At 39.5% G+C, this 16,830-nt stretch overlaps 1 protein-coding gene across 1 annotated transcript; it reads right to left on the bottom strand.

Annotated features, from left to right (window-relative positions):
* Positions 1-11,492: 11,492 nt before the first annotated feature.
* olig3 (oligodendrocyte transcription factor 3) lies at positions 11,493-12,362 on the bottom strand. Its single transcript, XM_061690585.1, has one exon. The coding sequence runs from the start codon at positions 12,360-12,362 to the stop codon at positions 11,493-11,495; it is 870 nt and encodes a 289-aa protein (XP_061546569.1).
* Between the last annotated feature and the right edge of the window lie 4,468 nt (positions 12,363-16,830).

The following is a 16,830-nucleotide window of genomic DNA, read 5'->3' as shown; positions in this document are numbered from 1 at the left end:
AGACATAAAAGGAGGCACACAAGTGGGCAGCAGAAAAAAATTTCAATAAAATGTAGGGAAGAGCAGAACTATTCCAGTTTCCTCGCACATCCCAAAAACATTCACGGTAGGTTAATTGAAGACTCTAAATTGCCCATAGGTGTGAATGAGAGTGTGAATGATTATTTGTGCCCTGCTGTTGGCTGGTGACCAGTTCAGGGTGTACCCCGCCTCTTGCCCAGCGTTAGCTGAGATAGGCGCTAGGAAATAGGCTAGTGAGGAAAAACGGAATGGAAAATGGATGGATGAATGTATTGAAGAGTAGAACACGCTGACCTTTTTTGATAAAGTATAGAAAAATAACTCCGATGATAGCTAATATGTTGATGGTAACCGTGGATTATGGATGTCTGGATTTGTTTGAAAGGAACCGTTACCTGGTTGAATAGGAACGACTCAGCAGAAAAGGTAAGAACTATGCTATGTTATTTTATGCTATGCTATGTATAGCTAATGCTACATGTCTTTTAGCGTTCCACTGTTTTTTTACTGTCTCAAAAAACAAACAACCTAACAAATTGTCACATACAAAAACCTACTACGGAAACTTTCCAGGCTGGTGGGCATTTTAGCTCAATTCCTAATTTTCCCATCCTGTTTTAAACTCGGCAGCCATTTTGTCTCAAATTTCTATTTCCCTCAACATATTATTACGCTCAAACAATGCAGTAAATTAAAATAAATAAAATTTCACATTATTCTCCATTCACCATTCATTCTGCCCACCCCTATTTTTGTGCATTTTGTACTTATTATATCAATAAGACTATATGTATTATTGCAGTCACTGCCCACCCCTATTTTTGTGCATTTTGTACTTATTATATCAATAAGACTATATGTATTATTGCAGTCATTGTTTCACTTCTATGTCGCATTTTTAAGCGACCACAGGGAAAGGAGAGCCACAATCGCAGACACACTTTTCTTCTGTTTAATGAACGCCTGGAGAGCACAAACACAATGGCCACACTCATGCAGGAGCTGCTGTCAGCCACAGCTCTTGCCCAGACACTCTCACGCTGATGTCACCCACTAGGTCCCGCCTCTTAAAGGTACACAGACACAACAGCCCATAAAGTATTTTATACATTTTCGGCTTCTGATTTGTATTTTTTGTTAACAAAATAATAATTATATGACACACACGCACGTTAAAAAAAAAATAATTATGACACACACGCACGTGTGTTCATCATATCAGTGTCCACTGTGATTGGGTGGGCGTCCTCAGGGAGGCATTAAATACAAAGCTTTAACATCTGCCACACATTACTGAGGCAGGGCACTTTTGGCCCATATGAGCACCCACGCGCACACAATACACACGCGCACACAACACACACACACACACACTGGGACTGCTGTCACTTCTGTTTTCCCAGCCAGCGATAATGCCTGTTTAGAATTGCCACTGATCTTTACCAAGCAGGGGGTCCAACGTGGAAAGAATCCGTCTTATGTTTGCTTTCAGATGATGCTGTTATTTGTGTATAAAATGCTAGCTGCTGGCATGATACATACAACGAAAATCAAAACAAATAAGTCCATGTAATTCAGTTGCTTTTTTACAATTTAAGGTGCAGTAACATTAAATTGCACCTTAAGAAAAGCATGAAAAAATAAATATAATCCAATTTAAGTCATCACATACACGCTTATACATCGTACAGTGTATAGTGAAATTATTGTATTGATTTTATTTCCAAGTTTTATTCAAATTATTTAAAATCTATACATAGTTACAGTTTTTAAATATACAGAAATTATATATTTGTATATAAATATACATAAATCATTAATACAAATGCCAAAATTAGTAAATAAAAAGATATTGAAAAACTATTCGAAGCAGTAATATAAAAACAGTAAAGCACACATTTATTAAATTAAGATAAAGTCCAAATAAAATCTAAATTAGCTTGAATTTTCTTAAAAATCATGACAGCAGCAAAAAGCCACGTTTTTTTTTGTGAATCAAACGTGATACATCATGTATTTTACATAATAGAAAAATATATAAAAACTGAAAAAAAATCTTGCTTTACTTGCCAAACAACAATGTTCAAATCTTACATTTAATTCTTATTAAGAACACTTAGCAATACACAGGCCGTCATTTATCTCAGAAAGTATAATTTTAGTTTTTATCGTGTATTGAATAATTTTGTATTGACAGTTTTTGTAATAAATTTCGCTCTGCTGCTGTTAAGATCATTTGTATACAGTTGCTATAATAAGTTTACACACCCCTGTTCAAATGGCAGTTTTTTTGTGATATAAAAATGAGACCAAATTAAAGCATGACATCAAGTATTAATCTGACCCTTAACCTGTACAACCCAATTGAAAAGGTTCTACAGGTTATAGGTCATGTTAATGATGGAAACAGTTTCATTGATTTAGCTCGGTCTCCTTTTTGTACATCACAAAAACCTGGGGTGTGTAGACTTTTTATATACGCTGTATCTAGACACGATGCACACAAAAACAGTATTACATCTCTGATAAAATCGCGCCACGTCGCTGATGCGTCGACGCGTCTTTTTGTGTGTTTGTTTGCTCTCCAACAGCAACACCACCACCACCAAGCTCTCAGTGTGTTGTTAACATTGATGAAAAAAAGCACGAACTGTGACGGAGTCCGCCTGGCAGCTCCTTCACTGGCGCGCTCCGGCATGCCAGCTGAATGAAACACCATTTAGAGGTGAAAATCTCCATGGTAAAGGCCCAATATATATATATTTTTAATGTAGTTTTACCCCTTCCACGTGGTTTAAACACATTTAAACTTAAGAATCAAGCAGTATAAAAAAATGGGTGGATAGAAAACACACTTTTTACAGTATTCCTTATACCTGTTGTCACTCTCTTGCTGTGAAGAAATGTAACAAAAAGACTCACTCACACAATTCTCCAAATAAGAGGCAAAAAATGACTGCTTCAAGCTGTTTATTTTGTCACTTGCAGTTGAAGCTTACTGTAAAACTGACACAAAACGGCATACGACAATACTCACAAGCGTGTATGCGTTCTGCTCTGTGGGAACGATGAATATTACTAGAGCATAATTTGGGACCTTCTCTGCTCCATTTTCTTGCTGTTAATTTCACTGCATCTTTTCTAGTCGACCTCAGTGCTGCCCAGTGTGTGGTGGCGAAACCTAGTACTCCAAAAGGCAACTCTAAATTTGACTTGCCTACTGTATATACTGTAAAAACCGTTAAAAAAAAACGATGACTTGAAATTTGCAAAATAGCAGGGCATTATATAGACAGATTTTTTTTCTTCGTTTACGAAAACACGAGGTTCATCAAAGATTCAAAAATGATTTCAGAGTTTACACAAATATTGTTAGGTTCATTGAAGACTAAATTGTTAGATTTTTGCAAAAGCGTATTTTAGGGTCAATGTACAATACGTTATTTAATTATTTTCCTTTTCGACGATAATTTAGTCTCAATTGATGATAACGTGTTTCTGTCTGCCCTATGAGTTCTGCCCAGCAAAAGTGACCATGCAAATATGTGACGAGTGCAATTTTCTGCTGAATATACATTTTAGTTTCAGTGATCGTTGTTTATGATTTTGGTTTTGTTGGAAGATAAATATGAATTTTTAAAATCACATCAAGTGAGACTAATGTTGTTTTCTTGGGACATAGCATACCTAATTTAATTTGATTGTATTTTGTAGAGAAATGCCACCGTGTGTGTGCATGCGTGCGTTGGCGTGCCAGCTCCAGGCCTGGCAGAGTGCTGGGTGACAGTCTTTCTCAGCAGGACGAGTGTAGTGACAAAGTGAGACATGGTCGTGAGGAGCCCGAGTCCGTGCTCAAGCCAAACAGACATCACAGATAAAGACATCACATGGCCACTTTGTCAAAACAACATTTAGGTTACGAACTTTAAATGTTGTTTAAGTGCCAATAGTACAATAAAAACGTGTTGGCGGGTTTTCAGTGAACCTGTGTTGGCTAAACCTTACATACTCGTTTTCCTAAATATCGAAGACAATTTCGAGTCTTCAGTGAAGGTAGTGTACATAGTTCCGTAAAAACATCAACGATCTATTCGAATGTTCAGTGATGCAACCAAACTTGTAGAGTCTTTGATTAACTTAGGTGTTTTTGGAAACATCGAACTTAAGTCTTCAGTGACTCTACCAGTGGTCCCTGGTCAATAGAGGGGGCCACGGTGCTGCTCCACCACATACGATGGTGGTCCCCACATTACTTTCCTTGAAGACAAAAAAAGGTGATAAAAATATTGATGATTAAATGAAAATATTTCAAAATAAATGTATATCTATTTTTAGATGAGCAGGATAAATAGTGTTTAGTTAACGATTAATAAAGTTGTTTTCGTTCATCTCTGTTGTCGGATTTCGTGACGTATTTCCAGTCTGTGGCGCACAAATCTTTACCCATAGACTCTCGTTAAAACTTTGTTGTGTGTAGTAGTTCCTCTTCAATGCAATAGATCGCAAGGACCAAGGGAGGGCACTACCTAACGTTTTCATTAAAAACATTAAAGACTGTTTAGTCGTCAAAGAAGCTTACTTATGGGTTTTTTTCATAAACATTTTACATAATTTAGAGCGGGCATCATCAACCTTTTTGAAGCGGAGAGCTACTTCTTGAGTACAGAAGAATATTAGCTATAATTATCAACAATGATCTAACCAGGTAGGAAATAGATACATAAGCAACACTTTTTTTTCTATAAAGCTCTGCAAGTGTTTACATTTGTAAGCATTTCACTAGTGAGCTATTTCTAGAGCAATAGCCATATTTGTGAATCGTTAACCGTGAATAGGCGGGGGCTCACTGTGCATGCTTTTCATTGGACAGTTATGAACCGCTCTGTATTTAATGTAAAACACATATCCCCCTACTACGCACACACAAAGCGTCCCTACAATGAAACTGTTCAACCACATTTATCCTTGTCTGTTTTCCTCGTCTCATTATTCCTCAGAGACGCATTGCTGCCGACATATTCCAAACATGCGGTGGCCAGATATAAACACACACACGCACACACACGCACACACACATATAATGGTGGTTGATCATTGGTTGACAATGCAGGACATTTGGTTTTGAGCAGTTTGGGGGCAGTTGGCCCCTCACAGGGAGCCTGCAAACTATAGAGGCGACTGGCTGGCAGGCCGACAAGCGCTCTCCCAAAGCACGTTTACGACCAAACGCTGAGCGCCATCTGTCAGTCACTGTAGGAGGATAGCACTGATCAGGATACACACATGTACACGCGCATTTCCTGTCTGGCTCAATGCGCTTCCATCAGTGGGAAGTTGGATGAATCAAAGCGCAAGGCTTACTCGTGCATATTGAGAGACACAAACACAGTCTGTTCATCTGCAGGCTTTTCATTACTGACACTGACAACTACATGCTGATTTACTTTACTAGTTTTTAGGCTCGAACAAAAGTTGAAAGTAGCCATGCTCAGTGGAGTATCTCATACATTTTTGTCCACCTTAAAATAGTTGGGGAAAATGAATTATTCCGGTTAATACGTTTAGGGCAAAAAAAGTTTTTTAAAATGAATTAACATTTTTATTTTTTAAGTAATATTCCCTTTTAAATAAGACAGCTCAAAATATGCTTTTAAATGTCAAATGTTTCTATAGTTTCATTTGAAACCAGGTGAAAACTATAAATAGTTTTGTGAACACATTTTATGGACTTTTCTTGAACTAATTAATGACTATTTTTAATGAATAAATGTATTTTAAAAAATAAAATGTACTTTTAAAGCCATTTTAGATCTACTATCACTTTTAGTCTCCTGGCTTGTTATTCATGATTTATTTCAATAAATTGATTAAAATAAATTTCCCTAATACGTTAATTTAATTGTGATGTCACTTTTACTGAGTGGGTTATAAATAAGTGAATAAGACACTGCAAGAGGCTAAAATATGTTTTATATTTTTCAACTGAATTTTTTTTGCTGAACTAATTTTCTTTAGAAATATTAGTAATTTATTTTTAAAATATATTTTTTCTTAACATAATGTAGGTCTATTGTCACTATTGGTGAATTATTGGTTTTATTAATTAAATATATCCATCCATCCATTTTCGTTACCGCTTATCCTCACTAGTGTCACGGGCTGCTGGAGCCTATCCCAGCTATCCTCGGGTACGAGGTGGGGTACACCCTGAACCAGTCGCCAGCCAATCGCAGGGCACATAGAAACAAACAACCATTCGCACTAATACAAATAATTAAATATACTTTCGTAAGCTATTTTAGGTCTACTGTCACTATTTTTAAGATCATCAAATATGATTTTCTTAAGATAATTTACTATTAATAAATTGATAAATAAAACAGTGAGACCAAAGTAATGTCATTAAATTGCTCTTTTCTTTTTTGAAACAAAATAAATTCATTAACTGGAATTTCCTCTGCCTCATACAATAACTTGATTCTCTCATGTGAGATAATAAGTTTGTCACTTTTATGTAAACTGCACTTTTTGCCACATTTATTGTGTGATTTATTATTGTTGATGGGTGAACATCTCCCAAGTATTTTAGTGTTGCAGATGGCCTCTTTAAGGAGCATCCTGGTGTTTAATAGTTCACTATGTAATCTATAAATAAAGAGACATCACATATTATTTGTTTAGCGCATCACTTGTTGACATTTTAATTCATTTTTTGATTAGTTTAAGTTCAATAAGCTTGTAAATACACTGTAGTGGCATCACATGACACTTTATTTTTACAACGCTTCCTGTACCAGCCTGACAAAAACAACAACAACGATTACAAGAAGAGTGCACCATCCCCTCACTTCCCGCGACCCCGCCTCGGACAAAAAGGAAAGTGTCAACAACCCCCTCACTAACGGCGCAATTAACATGCAAATGAGTGCTTGTCGCTAATGGCGATGGCAACGCGCTCTTATGATGGAAATATGCTTCCCGTTTTGGCCCATGCTGGTTAAACATTAGTCAGCTGAGCGCGGGAGGGGAACCGGGACCCCCACTTCCACCCCGAGGCCTCCCCCAGGGCAGAGGCAGGTGCACCGGCCCACTGTGCACACACACACACACACACACAGAGGACGAGCAGGCGGTTGTAATCAGCCTGGTTCAGCCTGTCATCCTGGTCAATAAGTTATGCCCTCAACTGCTTTTGTTCTAGGCCGCCGCCTCTTTATTCACACCGAATTCACTTTCTCCCGACACCCTTGGGCACACAAACACATGCACCCTGCAAGCAGACCACGAGCAAATGTAAACACACACACACATGCATGAGTTATTGGTTAGCTACAAAAGCTTTACTGTTGTAACTTGACTTACAGTACGTGTGACCAAACACATTTTTTTAGATATGAGCCGTTGCTCGGACGTTTTTTTTTTTTTTTTTTTTTTTTTTTTTTTTTCTTTCTTGATTTGCGGACAAAAAATGTTAGTTAAGAGCGCTAGCTATGGTGGCAGCGAGCTTCACGACAAGCCGTTGCTTGGCAGATAGAGACCATTTCTTCAGAAAATAATCTGAAGCTGTTTCTTACCAGGCGGCACGCTGGGGGACTGGTTATAGCGTCTGCCTCACAGTTCTGAGGACCGGGGTTCAATCCCCGACCCCGCCTGTGTGGAGTTTGCATGTTCTCCCCGTGCCTGCGTGGGTTTTCTCCGGCCACTCCGGTTTCCTCCCACATCCCAAAAACATGCATGGTAGGTTCATTGACAATTCTAAATTTCCCGTAGGTGTGTATGTGAGTGCGAATGGTTGTTTGTTTATATGTGTGCCCTGCGATTGGCTGGCAACCAGTTCAGGGTGTACCCCGCCTCCTGCCCGATGATAGCTGGGATAGGCTCCATCGCGCCCGCGACCCTAGTGAGGAGAAGCGGCTCCGAAAATGGATGGATGGATGTTTCTTACCATTCCCAGTTGAGGTTTATGGGAAAACTGAACATACTATAAAACCAAGAGATTTACACGTTGTGTTTTTAACCTTTGTCTTCCAGAAGTCCTCTAGCTTAATGCTAACACGCAATACAAAACCCTATACATGGGCTAATGAAACTAGCATTGACGTTACTGTTATTACAAACCTTCAAACAACTTATATTTGAACACAAGCACTTTTGAGTAACAATCATGGTCACAGAACGAATAAAAGTCGGAAATCAAGATGTATTTTCTGTAATGGTTATCCTCATTAGGGTCGTTATTGGGTGAGTTAATTCTCTCATCTGACTTTTGGTGAAAGAAGTGGTGTACACCCTGGACTGGTCACCAGTCACTTGGGGGCACATAAATGGACAAACAACCATTCATTGAACCTAACATGCATGTTTTTGGCCAGTCGTGTTTGGTCAGGGCGACCGAGTTGCTGGCCTAATCACTATCAGAAGCAATAATCTACATTTACAACCTAGATTCTAATAATTGTTCCATGAAATTATATGAATTTATTCCCAACAGTTTATCTCTTGGGAGTATGATGTATTCTATATACATTGAAACCTTGATAAAACGAACCCAGATATAACGGATATCAGATAAAACGGACTGTAGGTGAACTATGTGTCCAAAAATAGTTTCCATTTGTCACTTAAACTGCTGTTGACACAGTCTGCTCTGCTGCTGTTGTTTGCTGGTGCTGTGGCGCAATGCAGGCAGAGACTAGGACTGATGTATTTCCGGGTCACAAATATACAATATTACAAGAGCTCATTCCAAAAGACGTGCCTCCCGTGCCAACGTGGCGGCCATGTTGAGTGTGGGGCATTGACGTGGTGGCCGTGTGATGATGGGTCTATCGATTGTCTATATAGCTTTTTCTTTCTTTCTTCTTTTTTAAATTATATTTAATTGCAATAACTTTGTACTGTACTGGGCATTTTAGGCCACGAAAAAAAAAAAAAAACTACAAAACATATGTACATGTATATAAAATATTTAGCCATGTTATTAGATAAATATTGATTGTGACCTACTCCAGATAATGTAGTTTGTGTAGTACTGATGGGTTCTATGATTGTGGTGTGATATTGGTGGTAAATCAGGTAAGAAAAATCAGAATAATGCCATCTTTTTACGTGTTTTGGGTCATTAACAGCAGATGAAGATGTGTTCTTGTGAGGCTTTTCACCCGAGTGCGTCTGCCCATAAGGAACCCTCATTTACATACACGCCTCAAACATGCGTGTGACATTTGTGCGGTGCTGTGTGTGATTTGCATGTGCTCACTATTTAGCGGCCTCACCACCACCCTTGGTGAATGTAACATGGCCGGGCTTCGCAGTTGTTGGCCTCCTAATTAGGCAGAATTAAGAAGTATTCCTCAGCCCATTGAGGAGTCCATTTGCTTTGAAAGGCAAGCATAATAAACCTTAAGTCATTGCTAAGCAGCTTCCCTTGACAACATCCTCCTCAGTGTAGTGCGCTTAAAAGGCCGTCGCAGCTACCCGCCTATTTACATCCCATCTGCCAGCACACACACATGCACACGCATACACACGCGCGCACACACACACACACACACACACACATGCAGCCAACTCATTCCTAAAGACAAAAACAGCAGCAGCAAATGAACTCTTTCACTCCGTCTCAACTCACAGAAGGCCTCCTCTCCTTTCTTTTTGCCTGCCTTTATTATTTCTCTTAATCTTCATTTGCATGACCGTCCCCCCCACACACCCCACCCCAACAAAAATGTGTATAATCCTCTGCTTTTTACAATCGTGTAATCCCACCACCTCTCTGTGATGTCATTCTCCCCTTCTGGGTCCCATGTGAACAATTATCTTGTAATCTGCACAAACATACATTCTGTCATTGCAGAGATGAGACATGGGGTGGGGGGTGGGGGGCACCCATGGGACCTGTGGACAAACCGCTCAGCACTCCCCAAGGTGGATCAACCATCCAACTGGGCTGCATTAATGTAACCTCTTTTCCCTCATTTTCATTTTTGCTTGGTAAAAATCTTGAAATGTTGTGCAACTTAGATGCAACATTTCTTTTAATGAGATGACTTTTTATCTTTCACAATACTCTTTTACTCTCACGTATTTTGAGGCACTAGAGATGTTTTGTTCTTTTTTTTTAAGTATTCATGTGACTTGTTTTATATAAAAATTACAAATTAGTTAAACTATGATGCCCTATTTACAATAGAACGCAGTAACTTGTTCATTTAATGATGGATTTATTGTTGTGGGTTATAAAGTAAGTTGTGCTTGCAGGGCGTTCAATTTCAAATTGTATTTAAATGTAATATTTTCCCTAATAAAAACATTGTAAAAGACATTTTTAATATGTATTTTAAATTTGAAAAAATATACATTTAATATAGTAACATTTACTAGCCAAGTTATATGAATGAGTAGTTTTGGTTTCTTACAGGAAATAGATAGATGAAGCTGTATTCATCTCATGAGGGAAATTAAATAGAAATTAAATACAGTCCAATAATACAAAAATATCCTATAGCTTTTTTCCTAGAGCAAGTTTGAATAAATTACATTTCTATTTTTGTATTCTTCAAATGAAACATTATTGTGTAATTTTTTTAACTATGACAAAAATACAAGTGATATTCATCACGTGATTATTTCATTAAATAGTTTGAAAACTAGACTCAAATTGAATACAATTGCAAAATGTGCTCACGTTAATTCCATACACCGCATGCCCAAGTCCTTTTTTTCCCTTAAATACACTTTTTAAAATGATGTAGATATGTATAAGTCAATGTTGTAGGCTCGTGTCTTATTTAATGCAGTATCCCTAAAAAGGAAGGTTCATTTGTTCGAATAATTTTCATAATGTTCTCAAATAAAGAGTAAGACGGTTAATATGATCAATAATTTTAGTTTTATTGAAATGTCATCCAGGTCCCCTGGGTGATTAATAATAAATATTTCATCAACAATGTAAAAAAATAAAGACACACAGTCTCTGGGCGTAACAAATTGAGCAGTAATGTCACCATTCGAGCAACATGCACAAAGTAACAATAAAACAAATCAAATGAGGGCATGTTTGTACAATGAGTCACTAATGAAAAGTTACATTACAAAACTATAAAGTCAATGTTTGCTACAATTTTGGAAAGGAAAATAAAAGCATGTTTTAATATGGAACTCGTTTTTTGTTTTTTCCCCCCCATTTCAATCCTTGGTACAAGGCACAAAGCATTCTTCATTTTCACAAAATAAAGAGAATCAAAATGTTCATGCACAACAATATTTTTTTCCCTTTTCTTTTTGTTTGCTTTACCTTCAAGTTTGAAAGTGTCAGTCTTTAGTATAACACAAGTCCTTGGTACAAGGAGGGAATTAACACACATTTTCTCAGATGGACCCAACAAGAAAACAGACAACAACATGCACGAATCCACGCTCCTCAAAAAGTCCTTGGAAATTATCTACAAAGGTTCACAGACAGTCTGGCATCATTTCATGCCGTCCTTGGCCTCCCCTGTGAGTCTCGTCAGGCCGGAGGAGGTGATGGGGATGTGCGGCGGAGGAGGAGGCGGAGGCGGAGGAGGAGGCACCTGGCAGATGGCGCACGGACACGGCAACCCGGCCCAGTGCTGGAACCCGGAGCCCAGCTGCAGGCTGGGGGGCGCGGCACCCGGGGAGCCCTTCATCATGGCGTGCGGGGCCCGGATGGAGGTGAGCGCGGGGAGGGTGGAGGAGGTGGTGGAGGACGAGAGGCCGCCGCCGCCCAGGAGCGGGTGCACCTGGTGGGCGGCCGCTGCCGCCGCCGCCGCCGCCGCCGCCGCAGCGGCTCCCGGGTGCGCCACGGTGCCGCAGTGGAAGGCCGAGTGCTGGCCGCCGTAGATCTCGCCCACCAGCCGCTTCATCTCGTCCAGGGAGCTGTTGAGCATGAGGATGTAGTTTCGGGCCAGCAGCAGCGTGGCGATCTTGGACAGCTTGCGCACGGAGGGTCCGTGCGCGTAGGGCATGACCTCGCGCAGGCCGTCCATGGCCAGGTTGAGGTCGTGCATGCGTTTGCGCTCGCGGCCGTTGATCTTTAGGCGCAGCTGGTACATCTCCTGCTCGGTCACCTGCTTCTTCAGTTTGAACTTGTTGCCGCCGCCGTCGCCGCTCTCCACCGACGATGAAGACGAAGCCGACTTGGACTCCGACGTCTTGCCGCCCTGCGTGGACGAGGAGACCGGGTGGTGGCGGTGGTGGTGCAGGGGAATTAGTTGCGGGTGCAGGTGGTGGAAGTGATGGCCGGGGAGGTGCTCTCGGAGGAACATGGCATCCATGTCCGGGGATGAGGCTCTGCTGCTCGGGCTGGAGTCTGAATTCATTTTATGGCTCGGCCTCCGAGGCTTCCCCCCCCCCCCCCCTCTCTCTCTTCCTCACTCACTTTCTACCTCTCTCTATCCTATCTCTCCCTTTTTTTGGTGCTCACCTGCGCACTTTTACGCACCACTTGTCTTTCTTGTCTTCCCGTCTGTGTGGTGGCTCAGTGAGGTGTCACTGGCTATTTATACGGGGCGGCCACACAAAAGCTGCTTTGCTATTCATAACGCCTTAGAAGGATGACGCGCCTCTTTTTTCTTTTTGGCTAGAGGAGGAGGGGGCGTGCTTTGACTGTCCCACTGACCACGGTGCGCATCCATTCAGCGCCATTGTCAGAACATTGCTGGGGGGGCAGAGCTCACCACTTCTCTCCGCTCATTTTTCTTCTTTCATTTTCACTCAAGCCTTCTCATATTCTGCCTTTTTTTTGGGAGGGGGGGGGGGGGGGTGAAGGTCAGTGCGCGTTTTTACGCACGGAAAATATTGGCTCTTCCTCCTTCGATTCCCCCAAATGCAAAAGTAAACTAATTTCAAATAAGATCTAGTCAAGTAAACTGAAAACAAGTCCATTGAATGTACTCAATTTGAAATTGAATTTCGAGGAGAGGATGAGGAAATTCCGTTAGTTTGCCATATTTTAATCATGTGTAACCGATGTACATGATCGAATTGGCCTGTGTAAATAAAAATAATGTTAAAGTCAGAATAAGAAACGCAAAAGGGCGATTCCACTAAACGGTATAAGGGAAAAGTGGTTATAAACGTGGCCTGTGGCTTCATGAGCCCACAAGTTTGATTCCCCTCAGGGCTGTCTGTCGTAAATGGAGTGAGTGGGTATTTGCCAGTGGGGGGCGAAATGCTAAAGTCACATTATTACTTTTTTTCCCCAATTGTTTGCAATTATCCAAGTTTTTTCTTTTTTCTTTTGCTTCATGGTTGAGTGCTTGCAAGGCAGGCCAAAGCGGCCCGAATCTGGACCTAGATGCCTTTCTATAAAGACCCGGACCTGGTATTAAATAATTTGTTTCATTTAATTAGTGCAGCTTTTCCCACATTTACAGTTGAGCGAGCGAGTGTTTTGCGAGCAGTGGGAGCGAGAGACAGAAATCTGTCGTCCAGATCTGGACCTAGATGCCCTTCTACGCAGACCAAGCAGTAAAACATTTTGACCAGTTTAATTGGCACGAGAAACGTTTTACACATTTATAGTTGTCTTCTGGGTAGTGGAGCGAGTGGGTGCTTTGTGAGGCAGGCAAGTGGTGAGAAGCAGTGGGAAAAACATTCTACATTCGGGACCTGGATCTAGACATTGTTTTAGATAGCTGTATGCAAAATGTCGACAATTCGTGCAATTATTTGTTTTGCCCTGTGGTCTTACGGGCAGTTCTGCAAGCGGGTGCTTTTACGAGGCAGGAAAGCGGTGAGGAACGTGACGCAGAAATCAAGGGTGCCGATTTGGGGCCCAGATACCTTCCGATGCAGACGTAAATATTTTGGATGATTGTTTGTAATTGATTGCACATTTGCGGTCGAGCAGGTGGGGGTTTATTGATTGATTGATTGATTGATTGATGTATTTATTTTTGAGGCAGGCAAGCTGTGTGGCGCAAGACACAGAAATGTGCACTTCCAATCTGTACCCAATTACAGAGCTACTATTCAATTATTTGAACAACTTGTTTTGAGCTGAACCTTTCCCACATTAATGGCTGTTTTATTGTCAGTAGAGCGAGTGGGTGTTTGCGAGGCGCACGAGCCGTGAGCAGGGACAGCCCCTCTCTCATCTCATAATATCTCGATCTCTCCAGCTCTCTTTTTCCATCGCTCTCCATCTCACTTTGTCTCTCGGCGTGTGTTTACTGTATCTATATCTAATCCGTATAGTTTGTCACTGAGAAGTAACCGCAGCCACAGGGCGCATGCGGGAGAATGAACACGAGTGGCAGCGACACTGTGCGCTCTGCTGGCCATATGGCAGCATGTGGGCGTCAGTGCCGTGGCCCGCTGTACCCACTACCCCCGCCACATACCCCCCTCGTCTGGACCCTCCTCCTGTAAACCTTATTATTTGGCCCCAATCCCAGTTGAATGGCACACCAGGACCGCAAAGTACAACGACTCATCGTCCTGCGTGTTATTTGGTTGCTTATAACCTACAAAACAAGCAAGATGTGACATCAAGAGGTTAAAAACTATATGAAGATTGGGATAATCATGAATAGACTTCGTGTTTTCGGCTGTCTAAAACAGTGGTTGTCAGATGTTTTACACAAAGTACCACCTAAAAAAGTACTTAGCTCTCCAAGTACCGCGGTCACAGCCAACATTAAAATACGTTAGGGTAGTAGGCCCAAGTGTTCATCCAAAACCTGGCTAGGTTTTTCATCCTAAAAAGTATATGTGATATGATTGTAAACCACTGTCAGATTATTCACAGTTTGAACATTAATACTGTTGAAATATAGGAACATTTAATAAAAAAAAAAAAAACTGTACTTTTCAAAAGATCATTTAATTAATATTCTACTGTCAGGTCATACAGGAAATTTTAACATGTATGACAAAAAGTGTTATTTTTTTTAAACTGTAAACGCCACCTTTAATTTCTCTATAATGGACATTTGGTCAAATGATTTAGCCTAATATTTTTTTAACAAGGGTTCTTACTTCCTAAGCATTACACTTAAAAAAAGTTAAAAGTTAAAGGGTTTTGTACTTAGATTTAATTTTAATTTAGTACTTTAGAAGCATGCTGTCGTGCAGCTTTAAATGAAATGTTTTTTTAAAATTGTATTATCTTACATTTTCATTCAACTAAATGAAAAGCTAACTTCAATAAAAACAAATCTAAATTCTGTGAATTTATCATTTTATTTTTTAACCATTTTAGTTAGAAATACAACAAAAAAGATGGTTTCTTCATGTTTCAGATTCAAAGAAATTTTATTGGACAGAAATAATATTTGTCAAAATATTTGAGGAATTTTGGTACTTTATGATTTGAACTATGTCTGCATTGAATAATATGTTTAAAAATAATATGAAAACAAAACAAAAAAAACATTTAAGCAAACTGCATGCAAATTTCTGTGTTTTTAGGTGAAATTGTAATGTTATATTGAAATGAATAATCATTTAAGATGAATTACAAATAATTTCCATAGGGATAATCCACCAAATGGATTTGTGTGTGTGTGTGTGCGTTTGGTTAAAACAAATCCATATGTTAACCAAGTAAGTTTTCATATACAGATGATTTATTCCTTTTATGGTCTAGAAAATTATTCAAACGTAAGCAAAACTTCAACATTCTGCATTTCTTGGCACAAATGAAATTGAAATAGAGTTAAGATGATTGAAAAAAGTTTCCATAGGCATAATGTATATTAACCTTTTTGTGTGTGTGGTTAAAACAGCTTCATATTTTATTATATATTTCATTATTACAAACTAACCCGTTCAACTAAGGTTTCATCATCAGATAATTTAGAATTTTATAATCTCCTTGTTGAAATGAATAATGAAATATGATGACAAAACAGGATAATGAATTACATTGCTTTTTTTTGTTGTTGTTGTGACATATCCATATTTGTTACCAATTAAATCCAATTTTTAACATTCAACTAAGTTTTTATATTCGGATGATTTACGCTTTTTTTACTCTCCTTGAAAATTGTTCAAATGTAAGCGAAACAGCAAAATGATTAGTTTCTCCGCAAGATTAGTCTTATGTTAAAATTATCAAACAGTCTGTAAGAGTGTTTCGCTGACACTGTTTGGTTCATATATTCTTTTCTTTTAATATGAATATTTTTAATGTATTTTATTTTTACTGCTCACACCTGAATTTCCCCTCTGGGGATCAATAAAGCATCTCTATCTTAAATGAATAATTGATTAAGATGACTGTATTGCTAATGCAATAAATTGTTTGTTTGGTTGGTTAAACAAATCCATATTTACTATACATTTAAAAGCCATTCTTTCCATTGAGCAATGCTTATGTGAAATCTTTCGAGGCATTTTTAAATTCAGATGATTTCTAATTTTATATAGTCATCAAAAAGTTCAAATGTAAGCCAAACTGCACAGTTCAGTTGAGAATTCATGAGCATGTCACAATGATGTTGTTATACTTCATAATTTCAGACGAGACCTTAATAAATATGACTGTAAAGTGTTTCGATTGGTGAGAACGCATTCAATTGAGTCAGTCTTGGCTTCTCTCGGCCCTGTTTTTTTTTTTTTTTTTTTTTACAGCTAAGTGAACCAACAGCTCACGATGACAGCACATCTTTCCTTCATCCGTTTATCCATCCATCCATCCATTCGTCCGCCCGCCCGCCCGTCCGTCTGTCAGTCCGTCCACTCCACACCCGCCCCCCATGGCAGTTGAAATAATAATAATAAAGTCGCTTGCTGACTCTCCTCCCGCGTGCTGTGCCATGAGATCGCCCTGGTAGAACAGTT

Source organism: Phycodurus eques, chromosome 11, assembly GCF_024500275.1.
Source record: "Phycodurus eques isolate BA_2022a chromosome 11, UOR_Pequ_1.1, whole genome shotgun sequence".
In the NCBI taxonomy this organism is placed as follows: Eukaryota; Metazoa; Chordata; class Actinopteri; order Syngnathiformes; family Syngnathidae; genus Phycodurus; species Phycodurus eques.
Note: the sequence above shows the minus strand (reverse complement) of the source record. Positions and strands in the feature narration are given on the sequence as shown.

Excerpts from the sequence above, each read along its gene's own strand:
- olig3 (XM_061690585.1), bottom strand. The coding sequence starts at position 12,362 with ATGAATTCAGACTCCAGCCCGAGCAGCAGAGCCTCATCCCCGGACATG.